Below are 18,597 nucleotides of genomic sequence, written 5' to 3'. Positions count from 1 at the left end.
AATTCCAGCTCACAGAGTTTCGAGTCCAGTGGATAGGCTTACAAGTTAACATTGTGAAACATATAACAGAAGTCACCCAGGATGCTTCACGATGCAGAGGAGTGGCACAGAGGTCAGACCTTGGGGGAGTTAAGGGAAGACTTCGTGAGGAAGGTCATTGTTGAAGTGAATACATTCAGCAAATATTGAGCATCTTTGTCAAGCCTTGCTCCAAGCCTGCGGATATAGCAGTGAACAAAGCAGAAAGTCCTGCCCTTGTGGAGCCTACAATCTAGAATACCCTGAAGAAAGTTTGCCAGATGAACAATCTAAAAAGGAAATGAACAGGGCTGGCCGAGTGGCTCAGCTGGTTAAGATCTCGCTCAAGAGTGTGAGCTCTGAGCAACAGCGGTTCGAGTTCCGGCCCGAGCTGAGCTGCCAACAGGCGGCAGGATGGCTCAGTTAAAACAAACAAACAAACAAACAAAAACAAAAAAAAGGAAATGAACGTTATATCTTTAAAGGTTAATTATGTACAAATGAGTACAGCTTAGGCACTAGAAAAATGTAATCTTTGTCCTATTAAAAACATATTGAGAGTATGTTGAAATTTCCTGCCTTTGTAAAGAGAGGGGCAACTTGTCTCCATACCTGGGAAGAGGGTCCAGAGTCCATTCACTGCTCAGGGGCCCCTGCTATAACACACACACACACACACACACACACCATGGTTGGTTCATTCACATGGTGACCAACACCCCAGATTGTAACATCCCCATTGTGACAATGTCCCTTTGCCAGAAGCAGGAATATACGGGGATGAGATTCTACCTAACCCTTATTCCCAATAGTATATTTTAACTTTACTCCTGATCATAAAAGGGAGAGCAGAGCTTATACACAGTGCTTTTAAAGAGATGGCAATGTTTTGTTTTGTTTTTCAGAGCAATGGTTACACACATTCACTCAGACAAATTTGACTGTTTCAATAAACTCTTGGAAGGAGAAAGAAGGATGGTGACATGCCACTTGGATGGAATGATCCCTATAAACCCTGTCATTCATGAAAAAAATATACGATTTTGGTTTTAATTCTAAATGTATTGAATTGCAATAATCTTTTGTTCACTTTAGTTCTGTATTTGTTTGTTGTTCATAGCACTGTTAGTTAACATCTACCTGACCCTCTCTGTGAATCTAGAAATACCACATGTCAACCAAATTCAGATGAGTTAGACAAGTCAAGTTAAGTAGACGTAGGTTGACAGTCTCTGTCCGTAACACAGGACTTCCAAAGTCATCGAGGGCATTGGCATTCAGCCAGCTGATGCAGGAAATGAAAAAATGAAGAAGGGATACCCATTTTTTACCACTCATACTGGGAAGTGACTCACATCTTCCAGTAGTAAGAACTAGTCCTATGATCCCACCAGGAAGAAAGGATGCCTCTGTAGGCAAATGAAGTTCCTGTATGAGAAATCCCTGCCCAGCAAGAACTACACAATGGAAAAGGAGCAGGGATCTTTCATTCTAGGTGGCCATCTAATCCTTTCTGCCACAATATATGTTTTCTGCTTCTACAGTATAATTTAGAAAAGTACGATGACTTTGCATGGTGACAGATGGTTACCAGATGAGTGTGGTGATCACATTGTAAGATATGTGTCCAATCAGTGTGTTGTATACCTGAAATTAAATATAATGTTGCATGCCAGCTATACTTCAATAAAAGTAAAATAAAATTGGGATAAACTGAAAGGTATTATGGTTGCCATAGGTGACTGTGAGATTTTAAATATAAGACCTTAGCAGTGAGTTTGTGGTGAATAATAAATTAGTGCAACTTTTTTTCTTTTTTTAAGATTTTATTGGGGAATTGGGGAAGAGGAACAGCCAAGTTGTCCTTCAATCTTAGTTGTAGAGGTCACAGCTAGCTCAGCTCCAAGTCCAGTTGCCATCTGGCCACCTGGCCGCAGCTCAGGGCAGCTCAGCTCAAGGTGCTGTGTTCAATCTTAGTTGCGAGGGGCGCAGCCCACCATCCCATGTGGAAGTCGAGCCGGCAACCTTGTTGTTAGGAGCATGTGCTCTCACCAGTTGAGCCATCCTGCCACCTGTTGGCAGCTCAGCTCGGGAGCAGCTCACTGGCCAATGTGGGAATCGAACTGGCAATCCTGTTGCTCAGAGCTCGTGTTCTTAACCAACTGAGCCACTCGGCCAGCCCCCAAGTGCAACTTTTAAAGTACACTTTAAAAAAAACAAAACTTTTTTTGGAATAATTTTAGATTTATAGAAAAGTTGCAAATATGGCACAGAAATGAAAGATAGAAGGAGACCCAGAGTCTCCTAATGTTAACATCTTACATAAACAAGGAACATTTGTCAAAACTAAGAAATCAAAATTGGCACATAACCATTCACTAAGGTATAGGTTTTATTCAAATTTCACTAGTTTTCCCACTGAGGTCCCTTTTCTGTTCTAGGATCCAACTGGATATACCATATTGCATTTAGGCATCATGTTTCCTTTGTCCCTTCTAGTATGTGACAGTTTCTTAGTCTTTCCTTGTTTTTCATAACCTTGACACTTTTGAAGGTACTAATCAGTTAACTTATAGAATGGCCCTCAATTTGGGTTTATCTTGTTTTCTTATGATTAAACTGCAAGTATGGGTTTGGGGAAAACTACCACAGAGGTTAAGTGCCTTCTCATTGCATCATTTTATTATATCTTATTCTATCAATGTATAGAGTATCAGTTTATTACCACTGACATTAACTTAGATCATCTGGTTCTGGTGATGTCTGGCAGATTTCTCCTCTGTAAAGATATTTTATTTCCCTTTTCATACTCTAGTCTTCTGAAGCAAGTCACTAAATTCAGTCCACATTCAGTGAGAGGGGTTATGGCAACTTTTAGAATGGAGAAGTAATTGAGGCTTTTACTGCCTGTTATTAAAAATATATAGAATAAGTAAAGACATGGTGAGGGGAATGAAATGTACCAGTGTTAATTTTTACACTCTCTTATCTGGTATTAATGACATGTGATAGAGCTGCTGAACTAAATTTTAAAAAGTTGCTTTTGCAATAAATGATGATTGATTCCTAATAAAAGCAGTGGACCTAATGCAGTACCCCAGCTTCTGCTTCTAATTATTTTAGACTAGGAAAGTAAAAAAACTGAAAAAAACTGGGGGAAACACAGGCATACCTTGGATATATTGTGGGTTCGGTTCCAGGCTACCACAATAAAGTGAATATCACAATAAAGCAAATTACACAAAGTTTTTGGTTTCCTACTATATATAAAAGCTGTTTATACTATACTATAATCTGTTAAGTGTGCAATAGCATCATATCTAAAAAAATAATGTACATATCATAATTAAAAACTACTTTACTGCTAAAAAATTCTAATCATCATCTGAGCCTTCGGCAATTCGTAATCTTTTTGCTGTTGGAGTTGGATCTGGGCAAAGGAAATTGAAAACCTTCTGGAAAGGATTCACCATTCTAGATGCCATTAAGAACATTTGTAGGGGCTGGCCAAGTGGCTCAGTTGGTTAAGAGCGTGAGCTCTGAGCAACAGGGTTGCTGGTTTGATTCCTGGCCCAAGCTAAGCTGCCAACAGGTGGTAGGATGGCTCAGCTTAAAAAACAAACAAACAAACAAACAAAATGAACATTTGTGATCCATGGGAAGAGTTCAAAATATCAACATTAACAGGAGTTTGGAAGGATTTGAACCCAACCCCCCTGGATGACTTTGAGGGGTTCAAGACTTCAGTAGCGGAAGTAACTACAGATGTGGTAGGAATAGCAAGAGAACTAGAACTAGAAGTGGAGCCTGAAGATGGGACTGAATTGCTGCAAACTCATGGTAAACTTCCAATAGATGAGGAGTTGCTTCTTACGGACGAGCAGAGAAAGTGGTTTCTTGAGATGGACTCTACTCCTGGTGAAGACACTGTGAAGATTGTTCAAAGGAAAACAAAGGATTTAGAATACTACATAAACTTAGCTGATATAACAGTGGCAGGTTTTGAGAGGACTGACTGTAATTTTCAAAGAAATTCTACTGTGGATATAAAGCTGTCAAACAGCATCACATGCTACAGAGAAATCGTTAGGGAAAGGAAGAGTCAATCGATGCAGCAGACTTCATTGTTGTCTTATTTTAAGAAATTGCCACACTACCCCAACCTTCAGCAAGCACCACCCTGATCAGTCAGCAGCCATCAACATTAAGTCATGTTTCACAATGTTTATGTTGTGATATAATATTGTATAAATTGCATATTTCCATTGCATAAATACATACACACGTACAAAAATAAACTATAACTACATAAATTTTAAGGCATTTCCTTCTGTAATTCTGGAGTTTGAGGAAGTAGGAGAGTGAGAGAGCTCTTCACAATCGTTAGGATTGTAGGCTCGTGAGTCACATAGACCTGGATTCAAATTCTGCACCTCGATTCATTAGCTGCATGACTTAAGCTCAGTGTCCTCATCCATAAAAAGTAGATAACTCCTGAACTTTGGGATTCTTTAGATCAAGAAGCACACTGCCTTCCAATGAATGGTGACTACCAAAGAAGAATAGCTTCATCCTCAAAAGGACAGTTTTTTGAGACCCTTCCTGTGAGTCAGTAGGACTTCCTTTGACAGAAAGTCAGGAATCAATTTAAGGGGAGAAGCATAACTTTTTTAATATATCCTTAAGGTACCCAGTGTAGGGGAGGATAAATATTTAGGTTCTCAGCTGGGTCTCTGTTAACAGGACAAAGGAAAATGGTCTTAGGCTTCCAAGGAGGGGAAACTGGGAAGGTAAACTTTTATGGGGGAAACTAACTCGGTAAGGTTTGTTTGCAAATTCCTCTGGGGCCATCTCTGGGCTAAGAGTCTAGAGCAGTAGAAAGGAAATTTATATCCTGCCTTTAGACAGAAAAGAAGGGGGAGGGTAGAGAGAGCTTTTCCTGCTTTTGCTTCAGCTCAAATTGCCTTCAGCTCAAAGTAATTATGTCAAAGAGGCACATTTTGGGGTGACATATTTTGGTTTCCTTCACCAGTAAGGTTGTTTTCTGGGACTTCAGTCAGCAGCCATCAACATTAAGTCATGTTTCACAATGTTTATGTTGTGATATAATATTGTATAAATTGCATATTTTGTACCTGTTTTGACATAAGAAATGTCCACACCTGTAGAGAATTTTCACAAGAGCTTATTTGAACAAAACTGATGACATGCCGGGGAGTAAGATCTTACATGCTCCAGAGAATCACAGTTTTGCAGTTTCTTTTATGAAATTAAGGAATGTAAAGAAGATTACATGGAAGTGGGGGAAAGCAAGCTGGGGATTGGATTACAGGATAGTTAACAAGAGTATTTGCTCTCTTTGAGGGTGGTTAAGGCTTATTTCAAAGGTGTGTCAATTTAGATGCACAGAAACAGTGGACAAGGCTTACTTAAGGCAAAGATAAACCTTTCACTAAAGAAGTTATATGCCTGGGGCAGGGCCTGCCCAGTTAGGAATTTATGATCAGATCACCATGTGAGGTTACTTTCCACAGAACCCCTTTTCTCATCCACATACCATATAACTTGACTATTCCAAGGAGAGGGTGTTATAAGGTCTATGGGGCCGAAAGCTTTTAGAAGAGGGAGCAGCACAGTGCTTCTCAGGGCTGCTTGACATCATATGTATACATATACGGTGAGTTACATACCAATTTTAAATATGTACACATATACATACTTCTTTTAAACAAGAAAACACTTATTGCTGTTATAGTCAGGCCACACTTGTAATTGCTTGTGTTAAGGGTAATTAGCCAATTGGATTAAGGGAACTACATAAGCAACAGAATGACAAGATGATCAAGTGAATTCCATTTGATGTCATAATTCCTCGGCCTCAGGGAGGGTTTTTAAAATCAGATGCTTCAGTAGTCAAGTAGGAAAAAAGAAAGAAAAGGAAGGGGAGGGAAAGAGTGGTTTTCAGAACTCCGAAACCTAGGTAGAGATGTACAACGGGTCACCATGGATGACAGCTTTGTGATCGCTAAAAAGCCTTAATGTAAAGCTTTTGCTTTATTCAACATGGTGCTTACTCGCCCCACAGCCACAATGATCTCCGGCAATACGAGTCTATACATATTCCTACACTCTCCTTACTACCAAAAAACAAAACCGAAAAAAACAAAACACCCAAACCAAACCAAAATAAACAAAAACAAAGATTCTTAGCAGGGCTCTGGTGACAGGGCCTCTTGGCCTACCTCTCCATTCCGTCTTACACTTATCTGAGTGCTGTTTTAGTTCTAGAAAAACAAGCAATTTCACACACTATGCCTTTTCTCGCGTTTGGGCCTGGAGTGCTAGTCTCACCTTTCATTGCCTGGTGAACAATCCTTTACTTTGGGAAACTCTTAACATCATCTGTCAGGAACTCCTCCCTAGTTCTTTGTCCCAGCACTGGTTCCTGCCTCTCAGCTTTGTGCATCTATTTTATTTTATTTTTTTTATCTCCTCTTATCTATTGAATGTTCCATACAATTTTATTTTATTTTGAATGTCAGTTCTCTAGATCCCATAGAACTATTTAATCTTTGTATTCTGTGCCCTAGCACGATGTGACAACCAAAAAATGTTTATGCGGCTGAAATGAACCCACGTTTGGTCACCAATGACCCAATCACCCATACCTTGGGCTCAGAATCCCTAAATTATATCTCAGAATCACCATGCTTGCAAGTGCCTCCAGGACACACATAACTTTTGCAGAGTTTCAAATGTATGAAGTCACCTGTACTTGTCTTAGGTCGTGGCTCCATTCCTGGGCTAAGTCTGCTCAGTGAGAGGAGAAAGGGGAATCTAATTTCGAAGAAACAAACACTCCAAGTCCGCTTTGGTGAAAAAGCTGTGGGCGGTACAAGGGGCCGCCCAGCCTGGCTCAGTCCCACCCAGACTCCCACCCGCCATACACTCGCTTGGTTTTCAGGTGGGCACAACCCAGGTGCGTGTCACATCCGTGCGGCGTGGCCTGCTGAACGTCACCGAACACCTCTCCCGGACCCCTGCAGCAGGAGCAGCAGCAGCAGTAATAGCAGTGCGGCGGGATGGCGTAGATGTCACCATGCAGTGGGCATCGTCTCCCTCGCGACGTGCGGGCAGCGGGACCTCGACGGGGAAGCCCTGGGCGTTCGTGGTCCCGTACCCCGGAAACCCCGAGGGAAGGAGGGGCTGGGAGGCGTTGATCAGTTTCTCCCGGAGTTGCGCAACCTGCAGCTCTGAGAGGCGGGCGTTCCCGCCCGCGCCCCCCGCCCGCGGTCACCTCTGCGGAGCCCGAACCAAAAGCGAAAGGAGCAGCGTCCCCGCGTACCTCCAAGTCGGCGGGGCACCGCTTTGTGACTTCACTCATTTCGCAACAAGCCCGGGCCGCAGGGGCCCCACCCACCCCGGCCCGCCGCCTCGCGGTCCGCAGCCTTCCCGGCTCTCGGCTCTCCGCTCTTCCCCTCGCTCCGGGGCTGGGCCTGCCCTCGCCGTCGCGGAGGCTCCTGTCCCGCAGCCCGTCGCTGTCCGCTTGGTGGCCGCCGCCTGGCGGGCCGGCACGTGGCGGCTCCCGCCCCCACCCCCCGGAGCAGCCAGGAACAGCCCGGCGTCCCGACCCTCTGAGCGCAGCGCACTCCCGGCGGCGCGATGCTGTGCTTCCTGAAGGGAATGGCCTTCGTCCCCTTCCTCCTGGTGACATGGTCGTCCGCCGCCTTCATCATCTCCTACGTGGTCGCCGTGCTCTCCGGGCATGTCAACCCCTTCCTCCCCTACATCAGGTGAGGGGCAGGGTGAGCGGAGGGCAGGGGACCAGGCAGAGACAACTCAGGGAAGCGCTGCTGATGGGGAGGGCAGGGGACCAGACCCAGCTGGGGTGCCCTGCGGAAAGACAGAGGTCTGACCACGAGGAGAGGCAAGTATGCATCCTGGCAGATGTGTAGGGAGTCAGGGGGTGCGGAGCTAGGCAGTTCTGACTTTACTCTGAACACTGAACACAGTGGCATCACCAGGGGTTCGGGATGTACAGTAGAACTTGCAGACTGGGTATGGGACGGAATCTCTAGAAGATGCTTGTTTGGCGATATTGAAACAGGATGCGTCCCGATGGATGCTGCTTTTGGGAGTGCAAGTTGCAGATCCAGGTGTGCCCTAAAACAGCTTACATGTTTCACTTCTGCTTCCCAGCATCCTCTGGCAGTGGATGTCTGGCTCATTTTTCATGAAAGGAAAGTACGTTTAAGCAGATGTTGAAATACCATCAATGTGATACTGATGTCACAGCCAGGAAATGGTGGAAGCAGAATCCACACCCAGGTCCATTCCATGCCATTAACAACGCTGTGGTACCTCCAGGTCAGTGGGGGTCAGGTTTTTGCTCTCCTAGATGGAGCTGCCCAAGATCCCTCTGTGTTCTGTGCCCCCAAAGCCAGAGCCCTCAAATTGTCGACTTGCGTGCGACATCTCGCGTTGTTGTCATGGTGCTGTTTCGTTTCTTATGAGTTTTAGCCTCCACCTTTTTAGGGTCACTTCATCAGTGCCCAGCACACATGTCCTGATCCTCTTCGTGTACCTCCCAACTCTGTGACTTGCCCATGGCAGTGTTTATTAGAACAATTCATCTTTATCCAAGTGGTGTGCCTCCTCTGCATCTGTATTGGCTGGTGAGGGGATAATAAAGTTGGTGACACCCATGTTTGTAGAGATTATCGATTGTAGGGCATCTCCTCCCTGCAGCCATCCTGCCTTGTGCACAATGTTCTGTAATGTGGGTGAGGAAGGGAATGAAGGTGAAGCAAGAGGAGACTGGAGTTTAGAGATGCAAGGAAGAGAGCATTCTGGAGAATAGGGCAAATCTATGGTATTGATGGTGCTTTAGCCCATGCCGAAACAGGTGCTCCTCCCAGCGAGCCGACTTGCCCATTAGGCCTTGTGCCCCTGCAGAAACCTGGGCTTAGTTTCTCATGGCTCATCTCAGTCCCAACTGCCGCTGCCTCACTCCTCTCGATTCTGAAGCAGCACAGATCCTCTTCGACTTGTGTAAAAAGCTTCTCTCCCTGCAATGCTTTTTACTGAGAAAAGAGTAGCTGTGTTTGTCCCGGATCTGAAGGTCAGGGACAGATAATATTTGATACGCATTGGCCAGGCAGTGAGATGCAGGGTTTGAGTCTTTGTAGAGGTGTCTGATATAGTTGTGATTAATATCACCCTAAGGTGAACCTGAAATGGAAGACATTCAGAAATAGGGAAAGGAGCTGACAAGACGAACCACGTGTGAGATGTTCAAATCACAGACATTCCAAGGGAGAAGTTTTAAATTTAACAAGGGAAGAAAGCCTTTAGAAAAAGCGGAATTACAGGAAGAAAAGGCATGAAAGATTGTCCCCTTGTTGCCAGGAGCCATCAGTCTACAAACAAACGTGTATTGCTTGCCCACATGTGCTTGGGGCTTTGAAGTTGTCAACTCTCTCTGCCTACAAGAACAGCTGGAGCACTAAATTGCTTCTGCCCCTCCTAGAAAACCAAGTCATTCAGGCAAGGACAATATATAGGTAGATAAGAGCTAGACAACAAAACTTGGTGGAAGTAGTGCCACATTTATCAGTTTTGCCCAGAAATGTTCTACCTTATCTCCTCTAACTCCTCTCTGCTCTCATTGTATCCTCTTCTTCCTTACCCTCACTCCCTCCACCTCCAACCACACTGGCTTCCTTTCTGTGTCTCACACATGTCAGGGACACTGCCTCCTTGGGGCCTTGGCACTGGTTATTCCTCTGCCAGCGTGTTCGACCTCCAGATTTTGCCCTTACCTCCTTCTTCGTTCAAATATTAGCTCAGTGAGGCCTGCTCTGATAGGCCTATTTATGATCCCCCATATCTAGGCGTATTATTCACCAAAGCTCTATCACCTTCTAACAAACGATATGATTTACTTATTATGTTGATTATTTGTCTCCCCTCTCTGGAATGTAAGATTCATGAAGGTTCTCAATATATCTGTGGAATTACTATTTCTCAAGCACTCACTATGGTTATTGCAATTTCCCCCCCTAAAGCAGGGCATTTCCCTTTAGGGAAGGCCTGATTCAATCATCGGTGATTGGTCAGTGATTTGGATGTACAGATACCCTTCGACTTTGGGGTCACCTCCTGATAAACTCATCTCAAGCTGAAAATATTGTTAAGTCAAAAATGCATTTAGCAACCTAACTTAACAATAGCTTAGCCTAGCCTATCTTGAACGTGCTCAGAACACATACATTAGCCTAGAATTGAGCAAAATCATCTAACACAAAGCCTATTGTATGATAAAGTGTTGACTATCTCATGTAATTTATTGAAGACTGTACTGAAAGTGAAAACAGATTGGTTGTATAGATTCTCACCATAAACCACTAACCATTAGCACACTGGGCCTAAAGAACATTTGAAGCATTGAAGTAAAACAAAGAATGCTGGCAACACAGTATACTGCAGAGTATCAGTTTTTGTGTTTTTCTTTTTAAACCTTTTTAAAATTTTTTTGTTAAAGAGTGGTTGGCATACAATATTAGTTTCAGGTGTACAACTTAGTGACTGGACGTTTCTAGAGTATGAGTTGTTGATCCTCATGATCTCATGGCTGACTGGGGCTCACTGTTGCTGCCCAGCGTCACGAGAGTATCAGACTGCATATCGCTAGCCCGGGGAAAGATCAAAATTCCAAATTTGAGGTACAGTTTCTGTTGAATGTGTTATCACTTTCACACCACCAGAAAGTAAAAAAAAAAAAAAAATCACAAGTAGAATCATCTTAAGTTGGGGATCATCTCTATTTAAAATGAGCCTCCTTTTAGGTGATGACATTGTTCAAGCCATCTGAGGCTCTGATGTTTTATTTTTTTAACCATGTCGGACACTGAATAAAAGTCATTGCATGTTAATTAAGAGCGACAACACTGGGAGCACCTCTCTCCAGTATGGCATTCAAACTCAGCTTCCTTACCAGGTCCTTCCCTATAACACTTGTTCTTCAGTATATTGGCCAAATGGGCAAATAGCTCTTAGACACATGGAAAGATGCTCAATATCATGAATCGAATAAAAATTCAAATCTAAACTCATTGATGCCATTTTTCATCTGCTGGGTTGGCTGAAACCCAAATGCTTGACATACTCTATAGGTGAGACTTTGTGGAAACAGCCTCCCATTTGTTGCTGGTGGGAATGTAAATTGATTCAATTTCTATGGAGGAACTTGGCTTTATCTGTCAAAATGACAAAAGTATTGTATATATTTACAAGGTTAGTACTAATAGCATTGCTGTCAATAACAAAAGCTTGGGAACCATGCAAATATCCATCAGGAGAGTACTGGCTATAAATTATGGTTTATTCAAAGCATACCTCAAACCAAGCTCTCTATGCATAGAATACTCTCTCTTTAAATTAATACATTAAGTAAATCAATGTAAAAATTTCCAGTATATTGTTACATGGAAAAAGCAAGATGCAGAACAAAATATGTTACCAGTTAGTGGAAGAGGTGGGGGTTGGGGATTGAGGGGGGGAAATAGTATACATTTTGTGTTTGCTTGCATAAAGAAACTAATAAAAGTGATTTAGCTATATGATGGAAGGAGTAAATCATAGGGAGACCTTAGGCAGATGGGAACTATGACAGAAACACTTTTTCACCATACTTTTTAAAAATTCACCTTTTTATATTTGAGATGATTGTAGATTTACATGCAGCTACAAAAAATAATGCAGAAAGATCCCGTATATCTTTTACCTAGTTTCTCTCAAAAGTCACATCTTGCAAACTTGGAATACCTTTTTGTATGCATTTATTTTTCAGACAGATGAATGGGTTTTCTATCAGAAAATTAAATTAGAAATATGAGATTCAAACAGCCACTAAATTTAACAAGTTGGAGTAGAACAGAGCAACATTTCTGTATTATGAAATCGTTAATGCAAGGATGTCAAAACCAAGGAAAAATAAAAATCAACCCTGAAAGGATTAGTTTAGATTTTTGCAAGGCTGCACCCATATTCTTGAGCACCATCATGGTTAATTTGTTATACGTAGTTTCTAATATTTCATCTGTGCCCAAATCCTCAGGCTATCTTGGATCAACATTACTTATTAGCTCCTCCCAGCTGGTAAGCCATTATCTGTTACATCTTCTTTGGCTTGTGTTTCATGCTTCCAGAATATTCTGTGGCCTTTTACTTTAAAGTTTTGCCAATTCTGCATCCTGGTTGCATCCTTGATTAGCCTATTTTCACTTTTTTTTTGCAAGTGCTGTTTTCTGGATAAATTGGGGTCTTTGGTCACTCCCAGGGTTCCTCCTGATGACCACAAATCCTGATCAGTGATGAGTGGCAGAAAACATAGAATTAAGCCACCTTAAAAGGGGAACCAAAAATGCCATAGTAAATAAGTAGTTGGGTTTTTAACTCAAAAATGAATCTGAAAATTATGGAAATTATTTTATCTTTCATTTAGTTAACAATCACAAAATTTTGGTTATAATCACAACAAGGTGCTAATTCTTATAATGAACAAAATCCATTATAATGAACACTTCTCATAATGAACAAAAAATGAAAAGTCAAAATTCTTATAAGGAACCAAAAATCTTAAAATGATTCAGGTGCTGATTTTTTAAGGGAAGGCTACATACTTTTCCAATACAGTTTTATGATTGCATGACACAAAGCCCTTGATTTCACATTTGTCTTTTGAAGAGGGATGTGAAGAGGCTCATTTTTGCAGAAATGTTTTATGACTTCAATTTTCCCAATGACCATTCTTAATCCATGTGGAAAGACATTGATCTTGTTTTTTGTCTGTGTCTCATGAGGGTAGAGATAGGGTCTGTTCATCTGCTCCATCCTCAGCATTTATGACAGTGCCAGACACATAGGAGGTGCTTAGTAAATATTAGTTGAATGCTGATTAAGATAATTTACACCAGGTGGGCCTGTTTTATTACCCTTGTTAGCTTCTCTTCAATTGTTAATTGATTCTGCCAGCATTCATTGTTCATTTACTTTGATTGGGATTCCAACTCTTTTCTCCAACACCATTTCTACTGACTTCATGAAATTCTCCATGTTTACAAGATTTTTAGTCTCCCTTTGTAGTCAATTTGACTATTTACTTATCAACCCTCCCAGATGATAAGCCACTCTTTATATCTTCTTTTTGGCTGTGTCTCATGCTTCCAGAATATTCTGTGGCCCTTTACTTTGAAAGTTTTGCCAATTATGCATCCTGGTTGCTTTTATTAGTCTAGTCTCACATTTTGTGCAAGTGCTGTTTGCTGCATAGAATGTGGTCTTTGGTCACTCCCATTATCCCTCCTCATGACCACCGCTTAATGATTGGTGGAGGAAAACTGGGTCACCTATTGACTATTTACTAGAATTATTTGATAATCATACTGAGAGGGAACATAGTATGCTGGATAAAGGAACAACTTTGGTTAGACTACACCATGTGCCCTGGCTATAGGACTCTGCACAAGTTACTTAACTTCTCTCTGCTTCCTTATGGGTTAATAGCACCTCCCTCATGAGTTAACACATGAGCCCACTGAGAACTCTTTAACACCCTGACCCAAGAACATAGTAAGTTCTCTGTAAGCATTTGCCATTAGTATTATCAAGGGACCAGTCCACGTTGGTCTGGATAGATGCTAGTGTTAAGTAGGAAAGGACATTTGTTTGAGGGCTAATTTTATAAGTGATCAGTTTGTTTTGTGGATGTAGCAGAAGCTTTCTGAACCAACCTCACCTTAATGAACTTGCTTGTTTAACTGATAATCTCATTTTCTGAAAAGTACACTGACTAAAATCGGTGGACCCTGAAAACCTCTCCCAGCGGTGGCCGCTCTCTGAGTTGCCTGCTTTCTCCTTTCACCTGTTTCTATGTACGCTTATCAATGCCAGCTGTGTTTGTTCCCAAATGTGTTTATGCCAGTTGTATTTTTTTATTGTAATGGAGTGATTTAACTCAATATACACAAACTGTTGGTCTATAAATGCAAAAAGAGAATCATAATTTATAAAAATACTTGGTCGAATGCTTTGGAAAGATTCAAAAGAGACAAGTCAAAGAAGTGCAGCCTGTTTAATAGTGTTTATGACAAATATGGAGATTTATAACAACTGACAAAAAACTAGAAGGACTCTGCACTCAAATTGCTTGAAAAGCGTCTTTAAGATTTCTCTCTGCTTTAGAGAAACCAAAACTGGAAATGAGGTCAGCCAGAGTAGATGTGGTTTATCTAGCAGGAAGACATATAGTGGACTCGTACTTGTGTAATGGCCTTGACTTACATCAATAGGCAGGCAAGGGAATGTACGTGTATGTTTGTGGTGTGCATGTATCTATCATTTTTGATGACTTCCTGCTTAAACCAGTATTTTTTATTGCTAACTGCTACATCGACTCTCAGGCAGTGGTGACGTTTGTTTTCCTGTTCAACTGTAACAATGGTGTCCCGGATAATAAAGAATCAGAGAATGAGGTCTGTGTGCTTAGAGTCACATATTCTGACATGATGTTGATGATATGTTAGTCTTTACAGTGCAGTGATTATGACCTCATAGTATCTTTAAGCCATAGTGTCATAAGAACAAAAAGGGAGACATGCCATTTAAAACTTCTAGCTAAGAAAAAGTATCATCAGGGCTGGCCGAGTGGCTCAGTTGGTTAAGAGCTCGCTCAAGAGTGCGAGCTCTGAGCAACAGCGGTTCGAGTCCCTGCCCGAGCTGAGCTACTGCTGAGCTGCCAACAGGTGGCAGGATGGCTCAGCTAAAAGAAAAAAAAAAGCATTATTCTTTTAAGTGATAATTTATCATTTAATATTTTCTTCAAAAAAAGCATTACCCAAATTAGTTAATTCAAATAAAAACATAATGAGAAAACTGAAGATCCCAAACTTTTACAGGTTAAAAATTAATTGAGGGGATGATGGAGGCAGTGTTCTGCTCTTGAGCCAACTGTAAAGAATTTCTCTGTTCAATTTAAATTTTCCATTGTTGCTTGATGACATTAAAAATCCTCACCCACTAAATTAAATAAAATTGTGAACTTTTTTTTTTTAGCTGAGCCTGCCACCTGTTGGCAGCTCAGCGGCAGCTCGGCTTGGGCCAGGCATCGAACCGCTGTTGCTCAGAGCTCAAATTCTTGAGCGAGCTCTTAACCAACTGAGCCACTCGGCCGGCCCAATGTTTTCTCTTTTATTCTTACTTTTTAAAAGACATTAGAGTATTGCTCAAAAGTCTTAACTGATGCAGGGCTGACAACTTTATTTATTTATTTATTCACTTATTTTTAAGATTTTATTGGTGAATTGGGGACGGGGAACAGTGTTGGAGAATTGTTGTCCTTCAACCTTAGTTGTGGAGGGCGCAGCTAGCTCAGCTCCAAGTCCAGTCGCCTTCTGGCCACCTGGCTGCAGCTTGTGGCCACTCAGCTCAAGGTGCTGTGTTCATTCTTAGTTCCAGGTGAGCATAGCCCACCATCTCATGTGGGAGTCGAACCAACAACCTTGTTAGGAACACGTGCTCTCACTAGCTGAGCCATCCTGCCACCTTTTGGCAGCTCAGCTTGGGCGCAGCTCACTGGCCCATGTGGGAATTGAACTGGTGACCGTGTTGCTCAGAGCTCGCGCTTTTAACCAACTGATCCACTCGGCCGCCCCAGGGCTGACAACTTTTAATAAGGACTCAATTTCCATTTAAAGAGTGCTCCACTTAATAGTCCTAAATACCCAACAGTAATTGCATTTCAGTCCACCAAGAAACATGCATTGTAGAGTTATTGCATGCCAAAGATAACTTGCTAATGGCTCCAGAAGGAACAGCTGGTGCCAACGTGGTTGTAAATAGACAATACTGTAAATTCATTTGGAAATATGTTGTCATAAGATGAAATGTAATAGAGCACAGCAGAGAAGAGTTCCTAAGTTTTATTTATTGAAATTATCCAGCTCTGTATGCATGGCCTGGCTTCCCCACTTACTATCTATGTGACCTTGAGCGCAATACTTTTCTAAGGCTCAAGTTTCTTCATTTTTAAGACGGCGATAACAACTGCTTTCCCTCTAATGTTGTGAAGACCAAATAAGATATGCCTGGCTGAGTGTAAGTGCTGAGGAAATGTTAATTGTTTTCTTTTGTAATATTAGCAGCTGTACTCCAAGCAGAGATGGTTTCTAGAGACTCGTCTTAAAAAAACCTTCCAAATTTGACCTCTGATCATCTCCTCCTACATTACCGCAGTGGTCCCAGCCATTGTCACCTCTTAACAAACTACTAAATAGTTCCCTAATATGGTCCCCCGTGGTCTACTTGCCCCTGTATTGTCTTTTCACAACATTCTTTAAAAACATCAGCTTCATATCACTTCCCTGCTCTTAGCCCTCAACAGCATTGCATCATGCTTAGAATAACATTCAGAGTCTTTACTGTGACCCAGGGGGCTCTGCCATGACCCCATACACACACACACACACACACACACACACACACACACACACACACACACACACACACACACACACACACCCTTGCTCACTCCCCTCCAGCCACACCACTTCCTTGCAGTTCCTCTAACATATTGCCACCTTGAGGCCTTTGATGTTGCCCTTCTCTCTGCTTGTAATTTTCCTAGCCCAAATATTCCACTTCATTCAGATCTCTGGTCAAGTACCCTTCCCAGGTTACCCTCTCTCAAGTAGGTGGCTCACCTAGCCCCCTCTTCTTATCCAGGTTTCCTTTATTTCACAGCATTTATCACTCCAAGACTATTTTTATTACCTTTCACAAGAATAGAAGTTCCACAAAAGAGGGGCGTTTTCTGTTTTATTTACAACTACAGTCACCATGCCTATAAAACTGCCTGAAGGCTCTCAGTAACTGTGTTGAATCATTGACTCCTGGAATTTTTTGTTAGATATTAAGCTTCTTGTAGGTAGTGAGTAATGTTTTCATCTTTGTATCCCCACCAACTGGCACAGTTCCCGACACTCAGGAAGTGCTTAACAATTTTTTTTAAAATTGTTCTATGAGTGAACAAAGGGGAAACTCAGATTGATGGAGAGAGGGCAAATTGCATGTAGGTAGTGTGAGTAAAAGAGCAAGTTGTTTGCATTTATGAGTAGGAAATTCTTTTTACATTTAAAAATAGTTGACATAGCTTTAAGATGCCTCCCCCTCTAGAACAATCGTCACCAAATGAAGCTTCCAAAAAGTTAGCCCTAATAATAATAAGCATCTAACAAAATGTAATGTAATGGCTTGTTATTATCACTTATTCCTTATAAATAATATATTTAAATATCGTGAAGATAAAGGAAGTAATGGTCTCCTTTTACTGGTGCATTAAGTGTTTTTAGGTTCTAAGTCCTGATTAATCTTACGAGCAATGGACCCAGGGTCTTACGGCAACCCAAAAACCTCAGTCTGAGCATGCAGATAATTTTGCATTTTATCATCTCAATCCTCCCAATAAATCACGACTCCAGGCTTTGGAATAATAGAATCACATGTATACAATGATTTAAAGAACAGCATTTGACCAAGCTTATATTGCCATATATGTCTTTTTTTTGTATTGTTTCCATTCCTTTGAGCACCAAGTGATTATACACTGGCTTAATGTTATAAATTAGTTTGCAGAAGGATGTTAGACAAATAACTTGGAATTTTCCATGATGAAATTAACTTGTAGAAATGTGCATAAAGGAAATACAGCCGTAAACTGATTTCCTAGGCACAACCTATCATAGAACCTACTATGTCCACATACCAACCTCAACAGCTTTGAAGCCACATGCAAATGAACAGTTAGTTCCTATCCCTGTTGTAGTTTTCAGGAAGTGCCTCATTTACAAGGTGAGGAGGAGGTAGATGGGACTGGGGCAGGGCCAGACCATATTGCTTAAGCCACATGGTCCAGAATCATATGGTCGGAGTTGGGTGAGGAGATGACTACTGCTGGATTGGGAGGCAACAGATTTTGTCCCCCATTCTCCAGTTTCCTGAATCAGGCACCCAAGTAAAGCTATGCTGACCAAAGACTACTACCTCTGCCTTTGCACAATGAGATCAGTTAGTTTGACCTTAAAAAAAATAATAACACAAAGAGAGAGGCTGTCCACAGGGACTTTTGGTACCTCCTTGGTGTTATGCTCACCTGGATTCCAACATCAGGCAGAAGATGTGACATGATATATGATGTAACATATTAGCACATTTTCATTTGCTGTGTGGAAAGTCTTTTTGAAATAGTCTTGAGCAAAATTTCAGCAAATGTTGTTAGGTGTCATTTTTGTCACTTCAATGGAAATAAACCACATACCGACCATTCTTATCTGACAGATTGGGGAATTTGTTTCTCAGACTATGTCTGATACATAGTAGATGTCCCGTAAATATTTTGTTGATGAGTGGAGACATTTTATAATTATATGTGGAGTCAAATAAAACATTTTTTAAGGATGGTTGCATTTAACCAAACAGCTGGTTATGAATACATTGTTTTCCCCATTTTTTGTAGTTTTTTTT

The 18,597-nt window shown here is 41.6% G+C and overlaps 1 protein-coding gene across 1 annotated transcript in view; it reads left to right on the top strand.

Annotated features, from left to right (window-relative positions):
* The first annotated feature begins 6,317 nt into the window (after nt 1-6,317).
* The window catches only part of DRAM1 (DNA damage regulated autophagy modulator 1), a 58,185-nt gene continuing 45,905 nt past the window's right edge, over nt 6,318-18,597 (top strand). Inside the window, exon 1 of the mRNA XM_019651862.1 lies at nt 6,318-7,811. Coding sequence (XP_019507407.1) covers nt 7,681-7,811 — 131 coding nt within the window. The 5' untranslated portion in view covers nt 6,318-7,680. The remainder of the gene's footprint in view (nt 7,812-18,597) is intronic.

The sequence above is a fragment of the Hipposideros armiger genome, unplaced genomic scaffold (genome assembly GCF_001890085.2).
Source record: "Hipposideros armiger isolate ML-2016 unplaced genomic scaffold, ASM189008v1 scaffold_168, whole genome shotgun sequence".
In the NCBI taxonomy this organism is placed as follows: Eukaryota; Metazoa; Chordata; class Mammalia; order Chiroptera; family Hipposideridae; genus Hipposideros; species Hipposideros armiger.
This window is presented reverse-complemented; position numbering and strand designations above follow the sequence as displayed.